Raw genomic sequence first — 21116 nt, 5'->3', positions numbered from 1 at the left:
GACCTCTCCACAGCAGGGAATAGGGCCTGATCCAAGCCAGGCCAACCCAATTCTGTTGCAGGACACTGGATCCTAAGAGAGGCGGACACAGAGACAAAGCAAACAAGCTGGGAGCTCATTCAGGCCCGCATTAGAGCCTTGACAAGTCTTCCAGGAGTGCCTCCTCCACAGACTTCAGGGGCTGACCTGGCTCCTATCCCTTCGTAGGTTGATTCTACAAGTTCCCTAATTATGTGAGTCCTTGAAAGCCTTCCAATGAACCCCGCTGTGGCATAAGTCAGCCTGAGTCAGGTTTCTTCCTGTATCCACAAAGCCTGACTGGTAAAGCACACCCACTTACACATGGCCTGGCCTGCACTGCTTCCATAGACTCAGAGCTGCTGGCAGCCCTCTGCCTGTCCCTGCTCAGTCCCCTGCCATCTCAACGCTGGCTCTTACCAGTTGATCCCACTCCTCAGACTAGACCGTCCTCTCAACAGTGAGCTGGAACATCATCTAATAAACAGAAACTGAGGCAGGAGGTAGATGGGCTCCAGGCTAGACATTTACAACCGGCCTCCTATTCGTATTTCCTGGTGCAAAAAAAGATGGGCTCCAGGCCAGACATTCACTACCAGCCTCCTGTTTACATTTCCTGAGGCAAGAGACAAATGGGCTCTGGGCTACATATTTATGACCAGCCTCCTGTCTACATTTTGAGACCTACACTTCAAAATAAGAAACAATAGGACGAGGGGAAGATGGCGGAGAGTAAGATGTGGAGATCACCTTCCTCCCAACAGATACACCAGAAATAAATCTACACGTGGAACAACTCCTACAGAACACCTACTGAACACTGGCAGAAGACCTCAGACCTCCCAAAAGGCAAGAAAGTCCCCATGTACCTGGGTAGGGCAAAAGCAAAAAGAATAAACAGAGACAAAAGGATAAGAACGGGACCTGCACCAGTGGGAGGGAGCTGTGAAAGAGGAAAGGTTTCCACACATGAGGAAGCCCCGTCTCGGGCAGAGACTGCGGGTGGCGGAGGGGGAAAGGTTCGGAGCCGCAGAGGAGAGCACAGCAACAGGGGTGCGGGGTGCAAAGCAGGGAGATTCCTGCACAGAGGATCAGGGCCGACCAGCACTCACCAGCCTGAGAGGCTTGTCTGCTCCCCTGCTGGAGCGGGCAGGACTGGGAGCTGAGGCTCTGACTTTGGTCAGATGCCGGGAGAGGACTGGGATGGTGGCATGAACACAGACTGCAAGGAGTTAGTGCACCATGGCTAGCCGGGAGGGAGTCCAGGGAAAAGTCTGGACCTGCTGAAGAGGCAAGAGACTTTTTCTTCCCTCTTTATTTCTTGGTGCACGAGGAGAGGGGATTAAGAGCGCTGCTTAAAGGAGCTCCAGAGACGTCACGAACCGCGGACCCCAGAGACGTGCATGAGATGCTAAGGCTGCTGCTGCCGGCACCAAGAAGCCTGTGTGCAAGAACAGGTCACTATCCACACCCCCCTTCCGGGGAGCCTGTGCAGCCCGCCACTGCCAGGGTCCCGTGATCCTGGGACAACTTCCCCGAGAGAACGCACAGTGCGCCTCAGGCTGGTGCAACATCACGCCGGCCTCTGCTGCCACAGGATCACCTGCACTCCGTACCCCTCCCTCCCCCCGGCCTGAGTGAGCCAGAGTCCCTGAAGCAGCTGCTCCTTTAACCCCGTGCTGTCTGAGTGAAGAACCCACGCCCTCCGGTGTCCTACATGCAGGGGCGGGGCCAAATCCAGAGCTGAGCTCCGGGAGCTGTGAGAACAAAGAGGAGAAAGGGAAATCTCTCCCAGTAGCCTCAGAAGCAGCGGATTAAGGCTCCACAATCAACTTGATGTACCCTGCATCTGTGAAATACCTGAATAGACAAAAAATCATCCCAAATTGAGGAGGTGGAATTTGGGAGCAAGATATATTAATTTTTCCCCTTTTCCTCTTTTTGTGAGTGTGTATGTGTATGATTCTGTGTGAGATTTTGTCTGTATAGCTTTGCTTCCACCATTTGTCTAGGGTTGTATTCGTTCATTTTCTTTTTTTTTCTTAAAATAATTTTTTTTCTTAATAATTATTTTTTATTTTAATAACTTTATTTAATTTTATCTTACTTTATTTTATCTTATTTTATCTTCTTTCTTTCTTTCTTCCCTTTTTTCCGTCCTTCCTTCCTTACTCCCTCCCTCCCTCCATTGTTTCCTTCCTTCTTTCTTCTTCTTTCTTTCTTTTTTTCATTCGTTCTTTCTCTTTCCTTCCTTCTTTCTTTTCTTTCTTTCTTTCTTTCTTTCTTTCTTTCTTTCTTTTTCTTTCTTTCTTTCTTTCTTTCTTTCTTTCTTTCTTTCTTTCTGTCTTTCTTTCTACCTACTTTTTCTCCCTTTTATTCTGAGCCGTGTGGATGAAAGGCTCTTGGTGCTGCAGCCAGGAGTCGGTGCTGTGCCTCTGAGGTGGGAGAGCCACCTTCAGGACACTGGTCCACAAGAGACCTCTCAGCTCCACATAATCTCAAACGGCAAAAATCTCCCAGAGATCTCCATCTCAACACCAAGACCCAGCTCCACTCAATGACCAGCAAGCTACAGTGCTGGACACCCTATGCCAACCAACTAGCAAGAGAGGCACACAACCCCACCCATTAGCAGAGAGGCTGCCCAAAATCATAATAAGTCCACAGACACCCCAAAACACACCACTGGCAGTGGACCTGCTCACCAGAAAGAGAAGATCCAGCCTCATCCACCAGAACACAGGCACTAGTCTCCTCCACCAGGAAGCCTACACAACCCACTGAACCAACTTCAGCCACTGGGGAGAGACACCAAAAACAACGGGAACTACGAACCTGCAGCCTGCAAAAAGGAGACGCCAAACACAGTAAGATAAGCAAAATGAGAAGACAGAAAAACACACAGCAGATGAAGGAGCAAGAAAAAACCCATCAGACCTAACAAATGAAGAGGAAATAGGCAGTCAACTGGAAAAAGAATTCAGAATAATGATAGTAAAGATGATCCAAAATCTTGGAAATAGGGCTTCCCTGGTGGCGCAGTGGTTGAGAGTCCACCTGCCGATGCGGGGTATGCGGGTTTGTGCCCCGGTCTGGGAGGATCCCACGTGCCGCAGAATGACTGGGTCCGTGAGCCATGGCTGCTGGCCCTGCACGTCTGTAGCCTGTGCTCCACAACAGGAGAGGCCACGGTGGTGAGAGGCCCGTGTACCACACACACACAAAAAAAATCTTGGAAATAGAATAGAGAAAATGCAAGAAACATTTAACAAGGACCTAGAAGAACTAAAGATGAAACAAGCAATGATGAGCAACACAATAAATGAAATGAAAAATACTCTACATGGGAGCAATAGCAGAATAACTGATGCAGAAGAACGGATAAGTGGCCTGGAAGATAAAATAGTGGAAATAACTACTGCAGAGCAGAATAAAGAAAAAAGAATAAAAAGAACTGAGGACAGTCTCAGAGACCTCTGGGACAACATTAAATGCACCAACATTCGAATTATAGGGGTTCCAGAAGAAGAAGAGAAAAAGAAAGGGACTGAGAAAATATTTGAAGAGATTGTAGTTGAAAAGTTCCCTAATATGGGAAAGGAAATAGTTAATCAAGTCCAGGAAGCACAGAGAGTCCCATACAGGATAAATCCAAGGAGAAACATGCCAAGACACATATTAATCAAACTGTCAAAAATTAAATACAAAGAAAACATATTAAAAGCAGCAAGGGAAAAACAACAAATAACACACAAGGGAATCCCCATAAGGTTAACAGCTGATCTTTCAGCAGAAACTCTGCAAGCCAAAAGGGACTGGCAGGACATACTTAAGGTGATGAAGGAGAAAAACCTGCAACCAAGATTACTCTACCCAGCAAGGATCTCATTCAGATTTGATGAAGAAATTAAAATCTTTACAGACAAGCAAAAGCTGAGAGAGTTCAGCACCACAAAACCAGCTTTACAACAAATGCTAAAGGAACTTCTCTAGGCAAGAAACACAACAGAAGGAAAAGACCTACAATAACGAACCTAAAACAACTAAGAAAATGGGAATAGGAACATATATATTGATAATTACCTTAAATGTAAATGGACTAAATGCTCCCACCAAAAGATACAGCTTGGCTGAATGGATACAAAAACAAGACCCATATATATGCTGTCTACAAGAGACCCACTTCAGACCTAGACACACATACAGGCTAAAAGGGGATGGAAAAAGGTATTCCATGCAAATGGAAACCAAAAGAAAGCTGGAGTAGCAAGTCTCATATCAGATAGACTTTAAAATAAAGACTATTAGAAGAGACAAAGAAGGACACTACATAATGGTCAAGGGATCGATCCAAGAAGAAGATATAACAATTGTAAATACTTATGCACCCAACATAGGTGCACCTCAATACATAAGGCAAATACTAACAGCCATAAAAGGGGAAATTGACAGTAACACATTCATAGTAGGGGACTTTAACACCCCATTTTCACCAATGGAGAGATCAGCCAAATGAAAATAAATAAGGAAACACAAGCTTTAAATGATACATTAGACAAGATGGACTTAATTGATATTTATAGGAAATTCCATCCAAGAACAACAGAATACACATTTTTCTCTAGTGCTCATAGAACATTCTCCAGGATAGATCATGTCACAAATCAACCCTTGGTAAATTTAAGAAAATTGAAATTGTATCAAGTACCTTTTCCGACCACAACGCTATGAGACTAGATATCAATTACAGGGAAAGATCTGTACAAAATACAAACACATGGAGGCTAAACAATACACTACTTAATAACGAAGTGATCACTGAAGAAATCAAAGAGGAAACCAAAAAATACCTAAAAACAAATGGCAATGGAGACACGACGACCCAAAATCTATGGAATGCAGCAAAAGCAGTTCTAAGAGGGAAGTTTATAGCAATACAATCCTACCTTAAGAAACAGGAAGCATCTCAAATAAACAACCTAACCTTGCACTGAAAGCAATTAGAGAAAGAAGAATAAAAAAAACCCAAAGTTAGCAGAAGGAAAGAAATCATAAAAATCAGATCAGGGCTTCCCTGGTGGCGCAGTGGTTAAGAGTCCACCTGCGCACGTGGGGGACATGGGTTCCTGCCCGGATCTGGGAAGATCCTGCATGCTGTGGAGTGGCTAGGCCCGTGAGCCATGGCCACTGAGCCTGTGCGTCCAGAGCCTGTGCTCCACAATGGGAGAGGCCACAACAGTGAGAAGCCCGCGTACTGAAAAAAAAAAAATCAGATCAGAAAAAAATGAAAAAGAAATGAAGGAAACGATAGCACAGATAAATAAAACTAAAAGCTGGTTCTTTGAGAAGATAAACACAATTGATAAACCATTAGCCAGTCTCATCAAGAAAAAACCAGAGAAAACTCAAATCAATAGAATTAGAAATGAAAAAGGAGAAGTAACAAATGACACTGCACAAATACAAAAGATGATAAGAGATTACTACAAGCAACTCTATGCCAATAAAATGGACAACCTGGAAGAAATGGACAAATTCTTAGAAATGCACAACATGCCAAGACTGAATCAGGAAGAAATAGAAAATATGAACAGACCAATCACAAGCACTGAAATTGAAACTGTGATTAAAAATCTTCCAACAAACAAAAGCCCAGGACCAGATGGCTTCACAGGCGAATTTTATCAAACATTTAGAGAAGAGGTAACACCTATCCTTCTCAAACTCTTCCATAATATAGCAGAGGGAGGAACACTCCCAAACTCATTCTATGAGGCCACCATCACCCTGATACCAAAACCAGACAAGGATGTCACAAAGAAAGAAAATTACAGGCCAATATCACTGATGAACATAGATGCAAAAATGCTCAACAAAATACTAGCAAACAGAATCCAACAGCACATTAAACGGATCATACACCATGATCAAGTGGGGTTTATTCCAGGAATGCAAGGATTCTTCAATATTCACAAATCAATCAACATGATACACCATGTTAACAAATTGAAGTAGAAAAACCATATGATCATCTCAATAGATGCAGAGAAAGCTTTGGACAAAATTCAACACGAATTTATGATAAAAACCCTGCAGAAAGTAGGCATAGAGGGAACTTTCCTCAACATAATAAAGGCCATTAATGAGAAACCCACAGCCAACATCATCTTCAATGGTGAAAAACTGAAAGCATTTCCACTAAGATCAGGAACAAGACAAGGTTGCCCACTCTCACCACTCTTATTCAACATAGTTTTGGAAGTTTTAGCCACAGCAATCAGAGAAGAAAAGGAAATAAAAGGAATCTAAATCAGAAAAGAAGAAGTAAAGCTGTCACTATTTGCAGATGACATGATACTATACATAGAGAATCCGAAAGGTGCTAACAGAAAACTACTAGAGCTAAACAATGAATTTGGTAAAGTAGCAGGATACAAAATTAATGTACAGAAATCTCTGGCATTCCTTTACACTAATGATAAAAAATATGAAAATTAAATCAAGAAAACACTCCCATTTACCATTGCAACAAAAAGAATAAAATATCTAGGAATAAACCTACCTAAGGAGAAAAAAGACCTGTATGCAGAAAATTATAAGACACTGATGAAAGAAATTAAAGATGATACAAATAGATGGAGAGATATACCATGTTCTTGGATTGGAAGAATCAACATTGTGAAAATGACTCTACTACCCAAAGCAATCTACAGATTCAATGCAATCCCTATCAAACTCCCACTGGCATTTTTCACAGAACTAGAAAAAAAATTTCACAATTTGTATGGAAACACAAAAGACCCCGAGTAGCCAAAGCAATCTTGAGAACGAAAAATGGAGATGGAGGAATCTGGTTCCCTGACTTCAGACTATACTACAAAGCTACAGTAATCAAGACAGTATGGTACTGGCACAAAAACAGAAAGATAGATCCATGGAACAGGATAGAAAGCCCAGAGATAAACCCACGCATGTATGATCACCTTATCTTTGGTAAAGGAGGGAGTATGTACAGTGGAGATAGGACAGCCTCTTCAATAAGTGGTGCCGGAAAAACTGGACAGTTACATGTAAAAGTATGAGATTAGATCACTCCCTAGCACCATACACAAAAATAAGCTCAAGATGGATTAAAGACCTAAATGTAAGGCCAGAAACTATCAAACTCTTAGAGGAAAACATAGGCAGGACACTCTATGACATAAATCACAGCAACGTCCTTTTTGACCCACCTCCTAGAGAAATGGAAATAAAAACAAAAATAAACAAATGGGACCTAATGAAGCTTCAAAGCTTTTGCACAGCAAAGGATACCATAAACAAGACCAAAAGACAACCCTCAGAATGGGAGAAAATATTTGCAAATGAAGCAACTGACAAAGGATTAATCTCTAAAATTTATAAGCAGTTCATGCAGCTCAATAACAAGTAAAGAAACAACCCAATTCAAAAATGGGCAGAAGACCTAAATAGACATTTCTCCAAAGAAGGTATACAGACTGCCAACAAACACATGAAAGAATGCTCAACATCATTAATCATTAGAGAAATGCAAATCAAAACTACAATGAGATATCATCTCACACCAGTCAGAATGGCCATCATCAAAAAGTCTACAAATAATAAATGCTGGAGAGGGTGTGGAGAAAAGGGAACACTCTTACACTGCTGGTGGGAATGTGAATTGGAACAGCCACTATGGAGAACAGTATGGAGGTTTCTTAAAGAACTACAAATAGAACTAGTATATGACCCAGCAATACCCTGAGAAAACCATAATTCAAAAGGAGTCATGTACCAAAATGTTCATTGCAGCTCTATTTACAATAGCCCAGAGATGGAAACAACCTAAGTGTCCATCATCAGATGAATGGATAAAGAAGATGTGGCACATATATACAATGGATTATTACTCAGCCATAAAACAAAACGAAATTGAGCTATTTGTAATGAGGTTGATGGACCTGGAGTCTGTCATACAGAGTGAAGTAATTGAGAAAGAGAGAGAAAGGTAACGTATGCTAACACATATATATTAAATTTAAGGAAAAAAATTTCATGAAGAACCTAGGGGTAAGACGGGAATAAAGACACAGACCTACTAGAGAATGGACTTGAGGGTTTGGGGAGCTGGAAGGGTAAGCTGTGATGAGGCGTTAGAGTGGCATGGACATATATACACTACCAAGCGTAAGATAGCTAGTGGGAGGCAGCTGCATAGCACAGGGATATCAGCTCGGTGCTTTTTGACCACCTGGAGGGGTGGGATAGGGAGGGAGATGCAGGAGGGAGGAGATCTGGGAACATATGTATATGTATAACTGATTCACTTCGTTATAAAGCAGAAACTAACACACCATTGTAAAGCAGTTATACTCCAATAAAGGTAAAAAAAAAAAAAACGGAAAAACAACAGGAATAGGGTAAATAACTAGACATTGGACAATTTTATGGCAGGAAGAAAGAGGGGCTAAACTCTGTTAGAAGATCAAGAAGTCACACATTTCCCATCCTTGGAAGAAGGAAAGCACTACAGGTATGCAGGAAGGCTCCATGGGGTCAAAAAGGCAGGGGAGGCCAGACCATAATGTCTTGCTGTTTTCCCTCCCAGACACCCTTGTGATGAAATCCATCTTGACTGAGGTGTGTGTGCATACGGAGGGGAGGGTCCTGAGATAAATTAGCCATGGGGTCAAAGCAAGTCGACTGGCCAAGAAGACAAAGGCCCAGAAGACTGCCCCCTTATAAAGGATTTAAACTTCCCAAAGGCGGGACTTCTGCAACTCTCTTGCTGAGTTCACCAGTGTGTCTTTCCGCATCTACTCTGCTTTTCTAGTAAACACTTTACTTTCTTCTATACCAACTGTCTCCTTGTCAGTTTCCTCCTTACAAGGCAGACAAGGACTGGGGATTTAGACTCTAGCTGCTGTCCCTGTGGTCTAGCGGTTAAGATTCCTGGTTTCCACCCAGGTGACCAGGGTTCGATTCCCAGTCAGGGAACTAAGGTCTTGCTTCCAGCCGCTGCTCACTGCAAGCTACCGCTCAATGCTTTGTGTGTCCAAAATCAAAAACACCAAGTATAATATTCCCTAATATCCCTCTCCTCTGCCTCTCTAGCTTAATTTTATCTTTGCCTCTCTTTCTTCAGACACAGTTGATGGCTATCCCTTCAGGCCTGCTCTCTAGCTCCAAGCTGCTCTGAGACTGGGAACCATCTTCAATCTCTCCTCTCCATCAGCTGCTTTTCCTCAGTCCACACACCCCACAGTCATCCTGATCCTAGAAGGCCCTTTTCCATCAAACATTCCCTACCAGCTCACTGTCAGCCCACTCCTTTCTTCAATTGCTCTCCATCTCTGCCTCTGTAACTTCTAAAACCACCATGATCAGGCTTCCCACCACCAGCCTCACCCAAGGCCATTGAACAGCTCTTATGAAGGTTACCAGGGACTTGCAAAAGGCCAAATCAAAGAGTTTCATTTTAGTTCTTAGCCCAAGAGACAACTATTGCAGAAACTGCTAGTCATTCCAAAATAACAATTCCTTCTTTTAAAACAGAATCCTCCAAACATATTCATTCTCCCTTGCAGCTAGATGTGGCCACTGATCTGTGAGCAGGAGGGAAGAACACAACATCTGGGTCATATCCATAAAATGAAGGGCATGTCTCTACTTCCCATCCCACTTCCTGCTGGCTGGATGTGGGTGTGATGTGATCCACATTTGCCACGTTTGCAATGAGCATAAGACCTATACCCCAGGGGTGTAGAAAAACAAGGTATAAGGAGCCACACCTCCAGATGATTTCATGAAGCCCTACCTCCCTGGGCCACCCTTGAGCTCAGAGAGACTAACTGAGTGGCTGAGGATCACAAAGTCAGACTAAAACCCAGGCCCAAGCTTAGTGCTCTTCTCAGTACACTCCTTGGTAAAGTACAATCAGTTCTGGAAGGGTGGGCTCCAATAGCCTCTGGTACCACATGCCCACATAACTTCTGTTATCAGGCATCAATTTAGCCACCAAAAGCTCAGCTCTGCAGAGTCTAAAAATATTTCTAGGAGCTCAATGTCTACATACCTTTTTTGGGATTGTCTTTCTCCTCCTGAAGCACTAAAACTTCTCTTTAAAGTGACTGAAACAATAAAATAAAAATAACAACATTTTCCTGTGGCAGATCTTTTATTTATTCTCTCATTTGTTTGTTTAAAAAAAATCTAACCAATTGTACCTACTGTAAAGACTGTCTTCATTTATTATAGCATCAGCAAAATATAATATTGCATATTACTATTTACTTGACAGGTTTATTTGAAGGTCTTTTCTCAAAGAAAAGGTGCTAAACAAAGAAACTCCATTGTTAGTAGCTAAAAAGTTCATAAAATATCTGTGTCATAATCATCCTAAATCCCTTACCAAGAAAGCTAGAAGTAACCACATGAAAGTGTAAGGGTCCAACTTTCCTTTATCACTTCCCCACTGACCCTCCCCACCCTTGTTACTGGGGATACATAATATCCCATCATCTAAAAATTCATCTCAGTTAGTAATTAATTGCTTCTAGAATTTCCTACATATGTTTAAATGCACAAATATTTTTACTGCATAATATTCATGTTTTCCCAATTGCAAATCAAGACATTTTATTTATCAGGCAGGAATTTATAGGGAAAACAGAACAGAGTGTTGGAATTTGGGGTTGCCCCAGAAAATCTGGAACATCTATTCTCCATTTTTATGGACCAATTAATTTTCGAAAGGGACAAAGAATGAAGCAAAATCCTTAGAGTTCTACTCTGATCCTTAGGGACACTATTTTAAACCATTTATTATGAAATTTTCACAGTATAGTCATTGATGAGAGGGGATTATTTAGACTTAATTTATTTCAGAGTATTTCTACCTATCTTATTTAATATTCCATCAATTTACTCTTTTTAAAGAGTTATTTTTTTCTCTCCATTTTCTATTTTAACTGATCTTTGATTTCAGTTTCAGATTTGTTCAGGGAATTGAATCCTATCTTTCTGTGAGGAAGATTCTTTAAATTTTATCTAAATATATCTTTACTTTCTCATACCCCAGTCTGATTTTTTTTTTACTGTTTCAAATTAAGAGTAAAGATGAACATATTTACTGAATTTACATAGCTTCTTTTTATAATTCTAAACAATTAAAACATTTATTTTACTTTAGTGTTTTAAGGAAAATATATCCCTTTATATTAATGTAAATAAAATTGTACAAAACTTAGTCTACACCAAGACTAATTTCTTCTCCAGGTTTCTGACCTCTAATCAACAGACTCATGAAAGGTCACTTCCATTACTCCTGTGGTTATTTAGTCTGTCTCCAAATAAGTTATCTCCACTCCCCAGTTAGAACCTGCATTTGCTGGAAGAAATAATGAAACTGTTCATTTGACTGGAGGCAATGGAAAACCACAGTGCGCGTTGGCCTTTGGGCTCTGTAAGAGTGACAAACACACCTGTCCTAATTAGCATTACACCTGAGAAACAAACTACTCATTTATGTAAGTGTGATGACATCTACTTGACTCCCAAGTATGATTCCCAGACCTCTACCTGCTGAAATCCCACAAACTGGTAAAAAGAAAGCTTACTGAATGTAGATTCCTTCAAAGGGCTTGAACTGGAGTTGCTTGAGTTATCCAAAGTGTCCAATTCATCATCAAACTCTGAATATATATCTGCACATTAATAAAAAAAATAAAGAGAAAATGAACCTTGAAACAGAAAGAAGTCAAGAGTTCATTCTTGTTGTAACCCTTTCACTAGAAATACCTTTCTCAATATTTTCCAAGTTGAAGTTATCATCTGACAAGATTCCAGCACAGGCTCGGTCTTCGTCCTTATCACAGGGGGCCTGGAAGCCCTCAGGCGGCAGGTCTGTGCTTTCTGAAAGCTCACTTTTCAGGCTTCCTGCTCCACTGCTGCTTCTACTCAAGCTTGCCTTCTCAAAGGATTCCTGAAAGAGAAATTCAGTTGGTAATACCCACTTCTTTCCTTTCTTCTGCAGGACTTAAAACTCATTAGAATATATATTAAAATGACTAAAGTATTATTACAAATATTTGTGCTGAAGTGGCATCCTTAGTTCCACCTATACATATGCTATAGAATTCATTCAGTCCATAACTACAAAAAGTGGGTCTGCAAGCTACCACTGGACAAAAAAGAATGGATGTGGCAAGATGCTGAGTAACAAAGGTCTGTGCAATCTGACAAAAGAAAATGTAGCACTAAGGAATAGAAATGTAGAATAATTCTGGAGGTAGGTGGCCAAGATGGAGGAGTAGAAAGACCTTAAGCTCATCTTCTCCTATGGACACACCAAAACAACAAGTATTTACAGAGCAACTATTGAAGAAAAAGACTGGAATCTAACAGAAAATATCTTCTACAACTAAAAATATAAAGAAGGAACCACAACGAGACAGGTAGGAGGGACAGGGACACGGTAAGTCAAGACCCATACCTCTGGGTGGGTGACCCTCAAACGGGAAGATAATTACAATTGCAGAGGTTCTCACCAAAGAGAAATGGGTCTGAGCCCCACATCAGGCTCCCCATCCCGGGGGTCCTGCACCAGGAAGACGAGACCCCAGAACATTTGTTTTTGAAGGCCAGCTGGGTTTACTTTCAGGAGAGCCAGAAGACAGGAGGACACAGAGACTCCACTATTATATGACACACACAAAAGTTCACACACTCCAGCACCTAGGGAATAAGAAATTACTTGAAAGGAGCCTGGGTCATACCCACCTGCTGATCTTGGAGAGTCTTCCAGAGGAGAAGGAGGCACGTGGAGCTCCCCTGGGGACATGGACATTGACGGTGGCCACTTTGGGGAGCTCGTTCTACCATGTGGACACTGTTGCTGCAAGTGCCATTGTGGAGTCCTCCCTCCAGCTTATCAGCACTAGGACTGTCCCCAGCCCTGCCCACCAGCCTGTAGGAGCAAGTGCTGGGAAGCCTCAGATCAAGCAGATAGTCAGGAGAAGATATAGCTCCACTCATCAGCAGACCAGTTTCCATAAGACCCCCTGAGCCCACAGCTGCCATGGAAAAAGACCCTGTCCACCAGAGGGCCCAGAAACCAGCCCCATACACCAATGCACAAGCACTAGACCAGGGACCCTCAGGTCTTCCAGCTAGTTACCCTGTGATCTGGTCCCACAAACTAGTGGGCAGATACCAGTACCATGACCACTGCAAACTTTCAGCCTGCCTTGTCAGGAGCCAGCCAACCCATCAGCAAGCCTACATCAGCCCTAGGACTTCCTGGACCTGGGCCATGCCCACCAATAGACCAAAACCAGTTCTGATAAATCTTGGGCCCCTAAGCCAGCTACCCTGGAATCCAGCCCCACTCACCAGTGGACCAGAAACAGCTTTGAGAAACCTCAGAACCCACAGCCAGCTGTGTCAGAAATCAGCCCCAAAGCAGGCCAACACTAGACATGGGAACACAGGCTCCACAACACCCACCCCAGGACCCACAGCTCCACCACCAGTGGGCCATCATTAGCTATGTCACCACCAGTGGCTCAGCAGTCAGCTGTGTCATGACCCGGCCCCAACAACCAGTAGCTGACAGGCAACCAACTAGACCAGGGGCCGGCCACACCTACCAGAGCACTCACAGTGGTCTACCTGCCACAAAAGAAGACCCATGCAGCCCACATAGGGGGCAACCCTAGAGCACATAGCTCTGCTGACAGAGGGGAGTGTACTGCCAGGATGCATAGGATGTTTCCTACAAAAGACTACTTCTCTAAAGTCAGGAAATTTAAGAAACCTACCAAATACACAGAAATAAAAACAGAAAACTAGACAAAATGAGGTGACAGAGGAATATGTTCCCAAAGAAGAAACATGATAAAACCCCAGAAGAAGAACTAAGTGAAGTAGAGAGAGGCAATCTACCCAATAAAGAGTTCAAGGTAATGATTGATGATAAAGATGATCAAAGAAGTGAGGAAAAGATTGGATGAACAGAGTGAGAAGTCAGAAGTTTTAACAAAGAGTTAGAAAATATAAAGAAGAACCAAACAGAGATGAAGAATACAATAACTGACATGAAGAAAACACTAAAAGGAATCAACAGTAGATTGGATGATACAGAGGAAGAGATCAGTGAGCTGGAAGACAGAGTAGTGGAAATCACTGAAGCTGGAGAGAAAAAAGAAAAAGAGGAATGAGGATAGGTTAAGAGACATTTGAGACAATGTCAAACATGCTAACATTCACATTATAGGGTATAGGGGTACCAGAAGAAGAAGAGAGAGAAAGAGGCAGAGAATATATTTGAAGAACTCCCTGAACCTGGGAAAGGAAATAGGTATCCAGGTTCAGGAAGCACAGAGAGTCCCAAACAGGATCACCCCAAAGAGGACCACAACAAGTCAATTGTAATTAAAATGGCAAAAATTAGAGATAAAGAAAGAATATTAAAAGCAGCAAAAAAAATAGCAAGAAGTTACATACAATGGAACTCTCATAAAACTATCAGTTGACTTTTCAGCAGAAACTGCAGGCCAGAAGGGAGTGGCATGATATAGTTAAAATAATGAAAGGGAAAAACTTACAACCAAGAATATTCTACTTGGCAAGGCTCTCATTCAGATTTGATGGAGATGAAGAGTTTTACAGACAAGCAAAAGCTCAAAGAGTTCAGCACCACCAAACCAGCTTTACAAGAAATGTTAAAGGTACTTCTCCAAGTGAAAAAGGCCCAACTAAAAACAGAAAAATTACGAAAGGAAAAGTCTCACTGGTAAAGGTAAATATACATGTACGAAGATAGTAGGAAGGTTAAAAGACAAAAGCAGTAAAAGCATTTAGTCAGCAACAAGTAATTAAGGGGTACACAAAACAAAAACGATGTAAAATATGATGTCAAAAACAGAAATCATGATGGGAGAGAACTTAGATTGCAGGATTGTTAAAATGCAATTTATTATTTATTTTTTCCTTTTTCTAACATCTTTATTGGAGTATAATTGCTTTACAATGGTGTGTTAGTTTTTGCTTTACAACAAAATGAATCAGTTATATATATACATATGTTCCTATATCTCTTGCCGCTTGTGTCTCCCTCCCTCCCACCCTCCCTATCCCACCCCTCCAGGAGGTCACAAAGCACCGAGCTGATCTCCCTGTGCTATGCGGCTGCTTCCCACTAGCTATCTACCTTACGTTTGGTAGTGTATATATGTCCATGCCTCTCTCTTGCTTTGTCACAGCTTACAGTTCCCCCTCCCCATATCCTCAAGTCCATTCTCTAGTAGGTCTGTGTCTTTATTCCTGTCTTACCCCTAGGTTCTTCATGACATTTTTTTCTTAAATTCCATATATATGTGTTAGCATACGGTATTTGTCTCTCTCTTTCTGACTTACTTCACTCTGTATGACAGACTCTATGTCTATCCACCTCATTACAAGTGGCTCAATTTTGTTTCTTTTTATGGCTGAGTAATATTCCATATTCCATATGTGCCACATCTTCTTTATCCATTCATCTGATGATGGACACTTAGGTTGTTTCCAACTCTGGGTTATTGTAAATAGATCTGCAATGAACATTTTGGTACATGACTCTTTGTGAATTATGGTTTTCTCAGGGTATATGCCCAGTAGTGGGATTGCTGGATCATACGGTAGTTCTATTTGTAGTTTTTTAAGGAACCTCCATACTGTTCTCCACAGTGGCTGTATCAATTGACATTCCCACCAACAGTGCAACAGGGTTCCCTTTTCTCCACTCCCTCTCCAGCATTTATTATTTGTAGATTTTTTGATGATGGCCATTCTGACTGGTGTGAGATGATATCTCATTGTAGTTTTGATTTGCATTTCTCTCATGATGAGTGATGTTGAGCATTCTTTCATGTGTTTGTTGGCAGTCTGTATATCTTCTTTGGAGAAATGTCTATTTAGGTCTTCTGCCCATTTTTGGATTGGGTTGTTTGTTTTTTTGTTATTAAGCTGCATGAGCTGCTTATAAATTTTGGAGATTAATACTTTGTCAGTTGCTTCATTTGCAAATATTTTCTCCCATTCTGAGGGTTGTCTTTTGGTCTTGTTTATGGTATCCTTTGCTGTGCAAAAGCTTTGAAGCTTCATTAGGTCTCATTTGTTTATTTTTGTTTTTATTTCCATTTCTCTAGGAGGTGGGTCAAAGGACGTTGCTGTGATTTATGCCATAGAGTGTCCTGCTATGTTTTCCTCTAAGAGTTTGATAGTTTCTGGCCTTACATTTAGGTCTTTAATCCATCTTGAGCTAATTTTTGTGTATGGTGCTAGGGAGTGATCTAATCTCATACTTTTACATGTAGCTGTCCAGTTTTCCCAGCACCACTTACTGAAGAGGCTGTCCTTTCTCCACTGTACATTCCTGCCTCCTTTATCAAAGACAAGGTGACCATATGTGTGAGGGTTTATCTCTGGGTTTTCTATCCTGTTCCATTGATCTATATTTCTGTTTTTGTGCCAGTACCATACTGTCTTGATTACTGTAGCTTTGTAGTATAGTCTGAAGGCAGGGAGCCTGATTCCTCCAGCTCCACTTTTCTTTCGCAAGATGGCTTTGGCTATTCGGGGTCTTTTGTGTTTCCATACAAATTGTGAAATTTTTTTTCTAGTTCTGTGAAAAATGCCAGTGGGAGTTTGATAGGGATTGCATTGAATCTGTAGATTGCTTTGGGTAGTAGAGTCATTTTCACAATGTTGATTCTTCCAATCCAAGAACATGGTATATCTCTCCATCTATTTGTATCATATTTAATTTCCTTCATCAGTGTCTTATAATTTTCTCCATACAGGTCTTTTGTCTCCTTAGGTAGGTTTATTCCTAGATATTTTATTCTTTTTGTTGCAATGGTAAATGAGAGTGTTTTCTTGATTTCACTTTCAGATTTTTCATCATTAGTGTAGAGGAATGCCAGAGATTTCTGTACATTAATTTTGTATCCTGCTACTTTACCAAATTCATTGATTAGCTCTAGTAGTTTTCTTTTAGCATCTTTAGGGTTCTCTATGTATAGTATCATGTCATCTGCAAATAGTGACAGCTTTACTTCTTCTTTTCTGATTTGGATTCCTTTTATTTCCTTTTCTTCTCTGATTGCTGTGGCTAAAACTTCAAAAACTATGTTGAATAAGAGTGGTGAGAGTGGGTAACCTTGTCTTTTTCCTGATCTTAGTGGAAATACTTTCATTTTTTCACCATTGAGGATGATGTTGGCAGTGGGTTTCTCATATATGGCCTTTATTATGTTGAGGAAAGTTCCCTCTATGCTGACTTTATGCAGGGTTTTTATCATAAATGCCTGTTGAATTTTGTCCAAAGCTTTCTCTGCATCTATTGAGATGATCATATGGTTTTTCTCCTTCAATTTGTTAATATGGTGTATCACGTTGATTGATTTGCATATATTGAAGAATAGTTGCATTCCTGGAATAAACCCCACTTGATCATGGTGTATGATCCTTTTAATGTGCTGTTGGATTCTGTTTGCTAGTATTTTGTTGAGCATTTTTACATCTATGTTCATCAGTGATATTGGCCTGTAGTTTTCTTTCTTTGTGACATCCTTTTCTGGTTTTGGTATCAGGATGATGGTGGCCTTGTAGAATGAGTTTGGGAGTGTTCCTCCCTCTGCTATATTTTGGAAGAGTTTGAGAAGGATAGGTGTTACCTCTTCTCTAAATGTCTGATAGAATTCGCCTGTGAAGCCATCTGGTCCCGGGCTTTTGTTTGTTGGAAGATTTTTAATCACAGTTTCAATTTCAGTGCTTGTGATTGGTCTGTTCATATTTTCTATTTCTTCCTGATTCAGTCTTGGCATGTTGTGCATTTCTAAGAATTTGTCCATTTCTTCCAGGTTGTCCATTTTATTGGCATAGAGTTGCTTGTAGTAATCTCTTATCATCTTTTGTATTTGTGCAGTGTCATTTGTTACTTCTCCTTTTTCATTTCTAATTCTATTGATTTGAGTTTTCTCTGGTTTTTTCTTGATGAGACTGGCTAATGGTTTATCAATTGTGTTTATCTTCTCAAAGAACCAGCTTTTAGTTTTATTTATCTTTGCTATCGTTTCCTTCATTTCGTTTTCATTTATTTCTGATCTAATTTTTATGGTTTCTTTCCTTCTGCAAACGTTGGGGTTTTTTTGTTCTTCTTTCTCTAACTGCTTGCGGTGCAAGGTTAGGTTATTTACTCGAGATGCTTCCTGTTTCTTAAGGTAGGATTGTATTGCTGTAAACTTCCCTCTTAGAACTGCTTTTGCTGCATCCCATAGATTTTGGGTCGTCGTGTCTCCATTGCCATTTGTTTCTAGGTATTTTTTGATTTCCTCTTTGGTTTCTTCAGTGATCACTTCGTTATTAAGTAGTGTATTGTTTAGCCTCCATGTGTTTGTATTTTGTACATATCTTTCCCTGTAATTGATATCTAGTCTCATAGCGTTATGGTCAGAAAAGATACTTGATACAATTTCAATTTTCTTAAATTTACCAAGGGTTGAGTTGTGACCCAAGATATGATCTATCCTGGAGAATGTTCCATGAGCACTTGAGAAAAATGTGTATTCTGTTGTTTTTGGATGGAATGTCCTATAAATATCAATTAACTCCATCTCATTTAATGTATCATTTAAAGCTTGTGTTTCCTTATTTATTTTCATTTTGGATGATCTGTCCATGGGTGAAAGTGGGGTGTTAAAGTCCCCTACTATGAATGTGTTACTGTCGATTTCCCCTTTTATGGCTGTTAGTATTTGCCTTATGTATTGAGGTGCTCCTATGTTGCGTGCATAAATATTTACAATTGTTATATCTTCATCTTGGATCGATCCCTTGACCATTATGTAGTGTCCTTCTTTTTCTCTTCTTATAGTCTTTATTTTAAAGTTTATTTTGTCTGATATGAAAACTGCTACTCCAGCTTTCTTTTGATTTCCATTTGCATGGAATACCTTTTTCCATCCCCTTACTTTCAGTCTGTATGTGTTTCTAGGTCTGAAGTGGTTCTCTTTTAGACAGCATATATATGGGTCTTGTTTTTGTATCCATTCAGCCAATCTATATCTTTTGGTGGGAGCATTTAGTCCATTTACATTTAAGGTAATTATCAATATATATGTTCCTATTCCCATTTTCTTAATTGTTTTGGGTTCGTTATTGCAGTTCTTTTCTTTCTGTTGTGTTTCTTGCCTAGAGAAGTTCCTTTAGCAGTTGTTGTAGAGCTGGTTTGGTGGTGCTGAACTCTCTCAGCTTTTGCTTGTCTGTAAAGCTTTGAATTTCTTCATCAAATCTGAATGAGTTCCTTGCTGGGTAGAGTAATCTTGGTTGTAGGTTTTTCTCCTTCATCACTTTAAATATGTCCTGCCAGTCCCTTCTGGCTTGCAGAGTTTCTGCTGAAAGATCAGCTGTTAACCTTATGGGGATTCCCCTGTGTGTTATTTGTTGTTTTTCCCTTGCTGCTTTTAATATGTTTTCTTTGTATTTAATTTTTGACAGTTTGATTACTGTGTCTGGGCATGTTTCTCCTTGGATTTATCCTGTATGGGACTCTCTGTGCTTCCTGGACTTGATTAACTATTTCCTTTCCCATATTAGGGAAGTTTTCAACTATAATCTCTTCAAATATTTTCTCAGTCCCTTTCTTTTTCTCTTCATCTTCTGGAACCCCTATAATATGAATGTTGGTGCGTTTAATGTTGTCCCAGTGGTCTCTGAGTCTGTCCTCAGTTCTTTTCATTCTTTTTTTCTTTATTCTGCTCTGCAGTAGTTATTTCCACTATTTTATCTTCCACGTCACTTATCCATTCTTCCGAGTCAGTTATTCTGCTATTGATACCATGTAGAGTATTTTTCATTTCATTTATTGTGTTGCTCATCATTGCTTGTTTCATCTTTAGTTCTTCTAGGTCCTTGTTAAATGTTTCTTGCATTTTGTCTATTCTATTTCCAAGATTCTGGATCATCTTTATTATCATTATTCTGAATTCTTTTTCAGGTAGGCTGCCTATTTCCTCTTCATTTGTTAGGTCTGGTGGGTTTTTATCTTGTTTCTTCATCTGCTGTTGTTTTTCTGTCTTCTAATTTTGCTTATCTTACTGTGTTTGGGGTCTCCTTTTTGCAGGCTGCAGGTTCGTAGTTCCCATTGTTTTTGGTGTCTGTCCCCAGTGGCTAAGGTTGGTTCAGTGGGTTGTGTAGGCTTCCTGGTGGAGGGGACTAGTGCCTGTGTTCTGGTGGATGAGGCTGGATCTTCTCTTTCTGGTGAGCAGGTCCACGTCCAGTGGTGTGTTTTGGGGTGTCTGTGGACTTATTATGATTTTGGGCAGCCTCTCTGCTAATGGGTGGGGTTGTGCGCCTGTCTTGCTATTTGTTGGGCATAGGGTGTCCAGCACGTAGCTTGCTGGTCGTTGGGTGAAGCTGGGTGCTGGTGTTGAGATGGAGATCTCTGGGAGATTTTTGCCATTTGATATTATGTGCAGCTGGGAAGTCTCTTGTGGACCAGTGTCCTGAAGTTGGCTCTCCCACCTCAGAGGAACAGCAGTAACTCCTGGCTGCAGCACCAAGAGCCTTTCATCCACATGGCTCAGAAGAAAAGGGAGAAAAATTAGAAAGAAAGAATTAGTAGAAAGAAAGAAAGAAAGAAAAAAAGAAAGAAAGAAAGAAAGAAAGAAAGAAAGAAAGAAAGAAAGAAAGAAAGAAAGAAAGGAAGAAAGAAAGAAAGGGGTCAGGGAGGGAGGGAGGGAGAGAAGAAGGAAGGAAGAAAGGAGGGAAGGAAGGAAAAAAAGAAATAAAGCATATAAAGTAAAATAAAATAAAGTAAGATTAAAATATATAAAGTTATTAAAATAAAAAAAATTATTTAGAGGAAAAAAACCCAAAAAACGGATAGATAGAACCCTGGGACAAATGGTGGAAGCAAAGCTATACAGAAAAAATGTCACGCAGAAGCATACACATATACATTCAGAAAAAGAGGAAAAGGGGAAAAAAATCATAAATATTGCTCTCAAAGTCCACTACTTCAATTTGGGATAATTGTTGTCTAAAGGAGGGAA

General features: G+C 40.6%; 1 protein-coding gene across 2 annotated transcripts in view; it reads right to left on the bottom strand.

Moving 5' to 3' along the window:
* The window catches only part of NEK10 (NIMA related kinase 10), a 313705-nt gene that overhangs the window by 106375 nt on the left and 186214 nt on the right, over nt 1-21116 (bottom strand). For both annotated transcript variants that reach the window (XM_060307961.1, XM_060307962.1), the window contains 3 exons: nt 11821-12004; nt 11640-11726; nt 10097-10151 (listed from right to left, as the gene is read on the bottom strand). In XM_060307961.1, coding sequence (XP_060163944.1) covers nt 10097-10151; nt 11640-11726; nt 11821-12004 — 326 coding nt within the window. The remainder of the gene's footprint in view (nt 1-10096; nt 10152-11639; nt 11727-11820; nt 12005-21116) is intronic.

This window comes from Globicephala melas, chromosome 11, assembly GCF_963455315.2.
Source record: "Globicephala melas chromosome 11, mGloMel1.2, whole genome shotgun sequence".
NCBI lineage: Eukaryota > Metazoa > Chordata > Mammalia > Artiodactyla > Delphinidae > Globicephala > Globicephala melas.
Note: the sequence above shows the minus strand (reverse complement) of the source record. Positions and strands in the feature narration are given on the sequence as shown.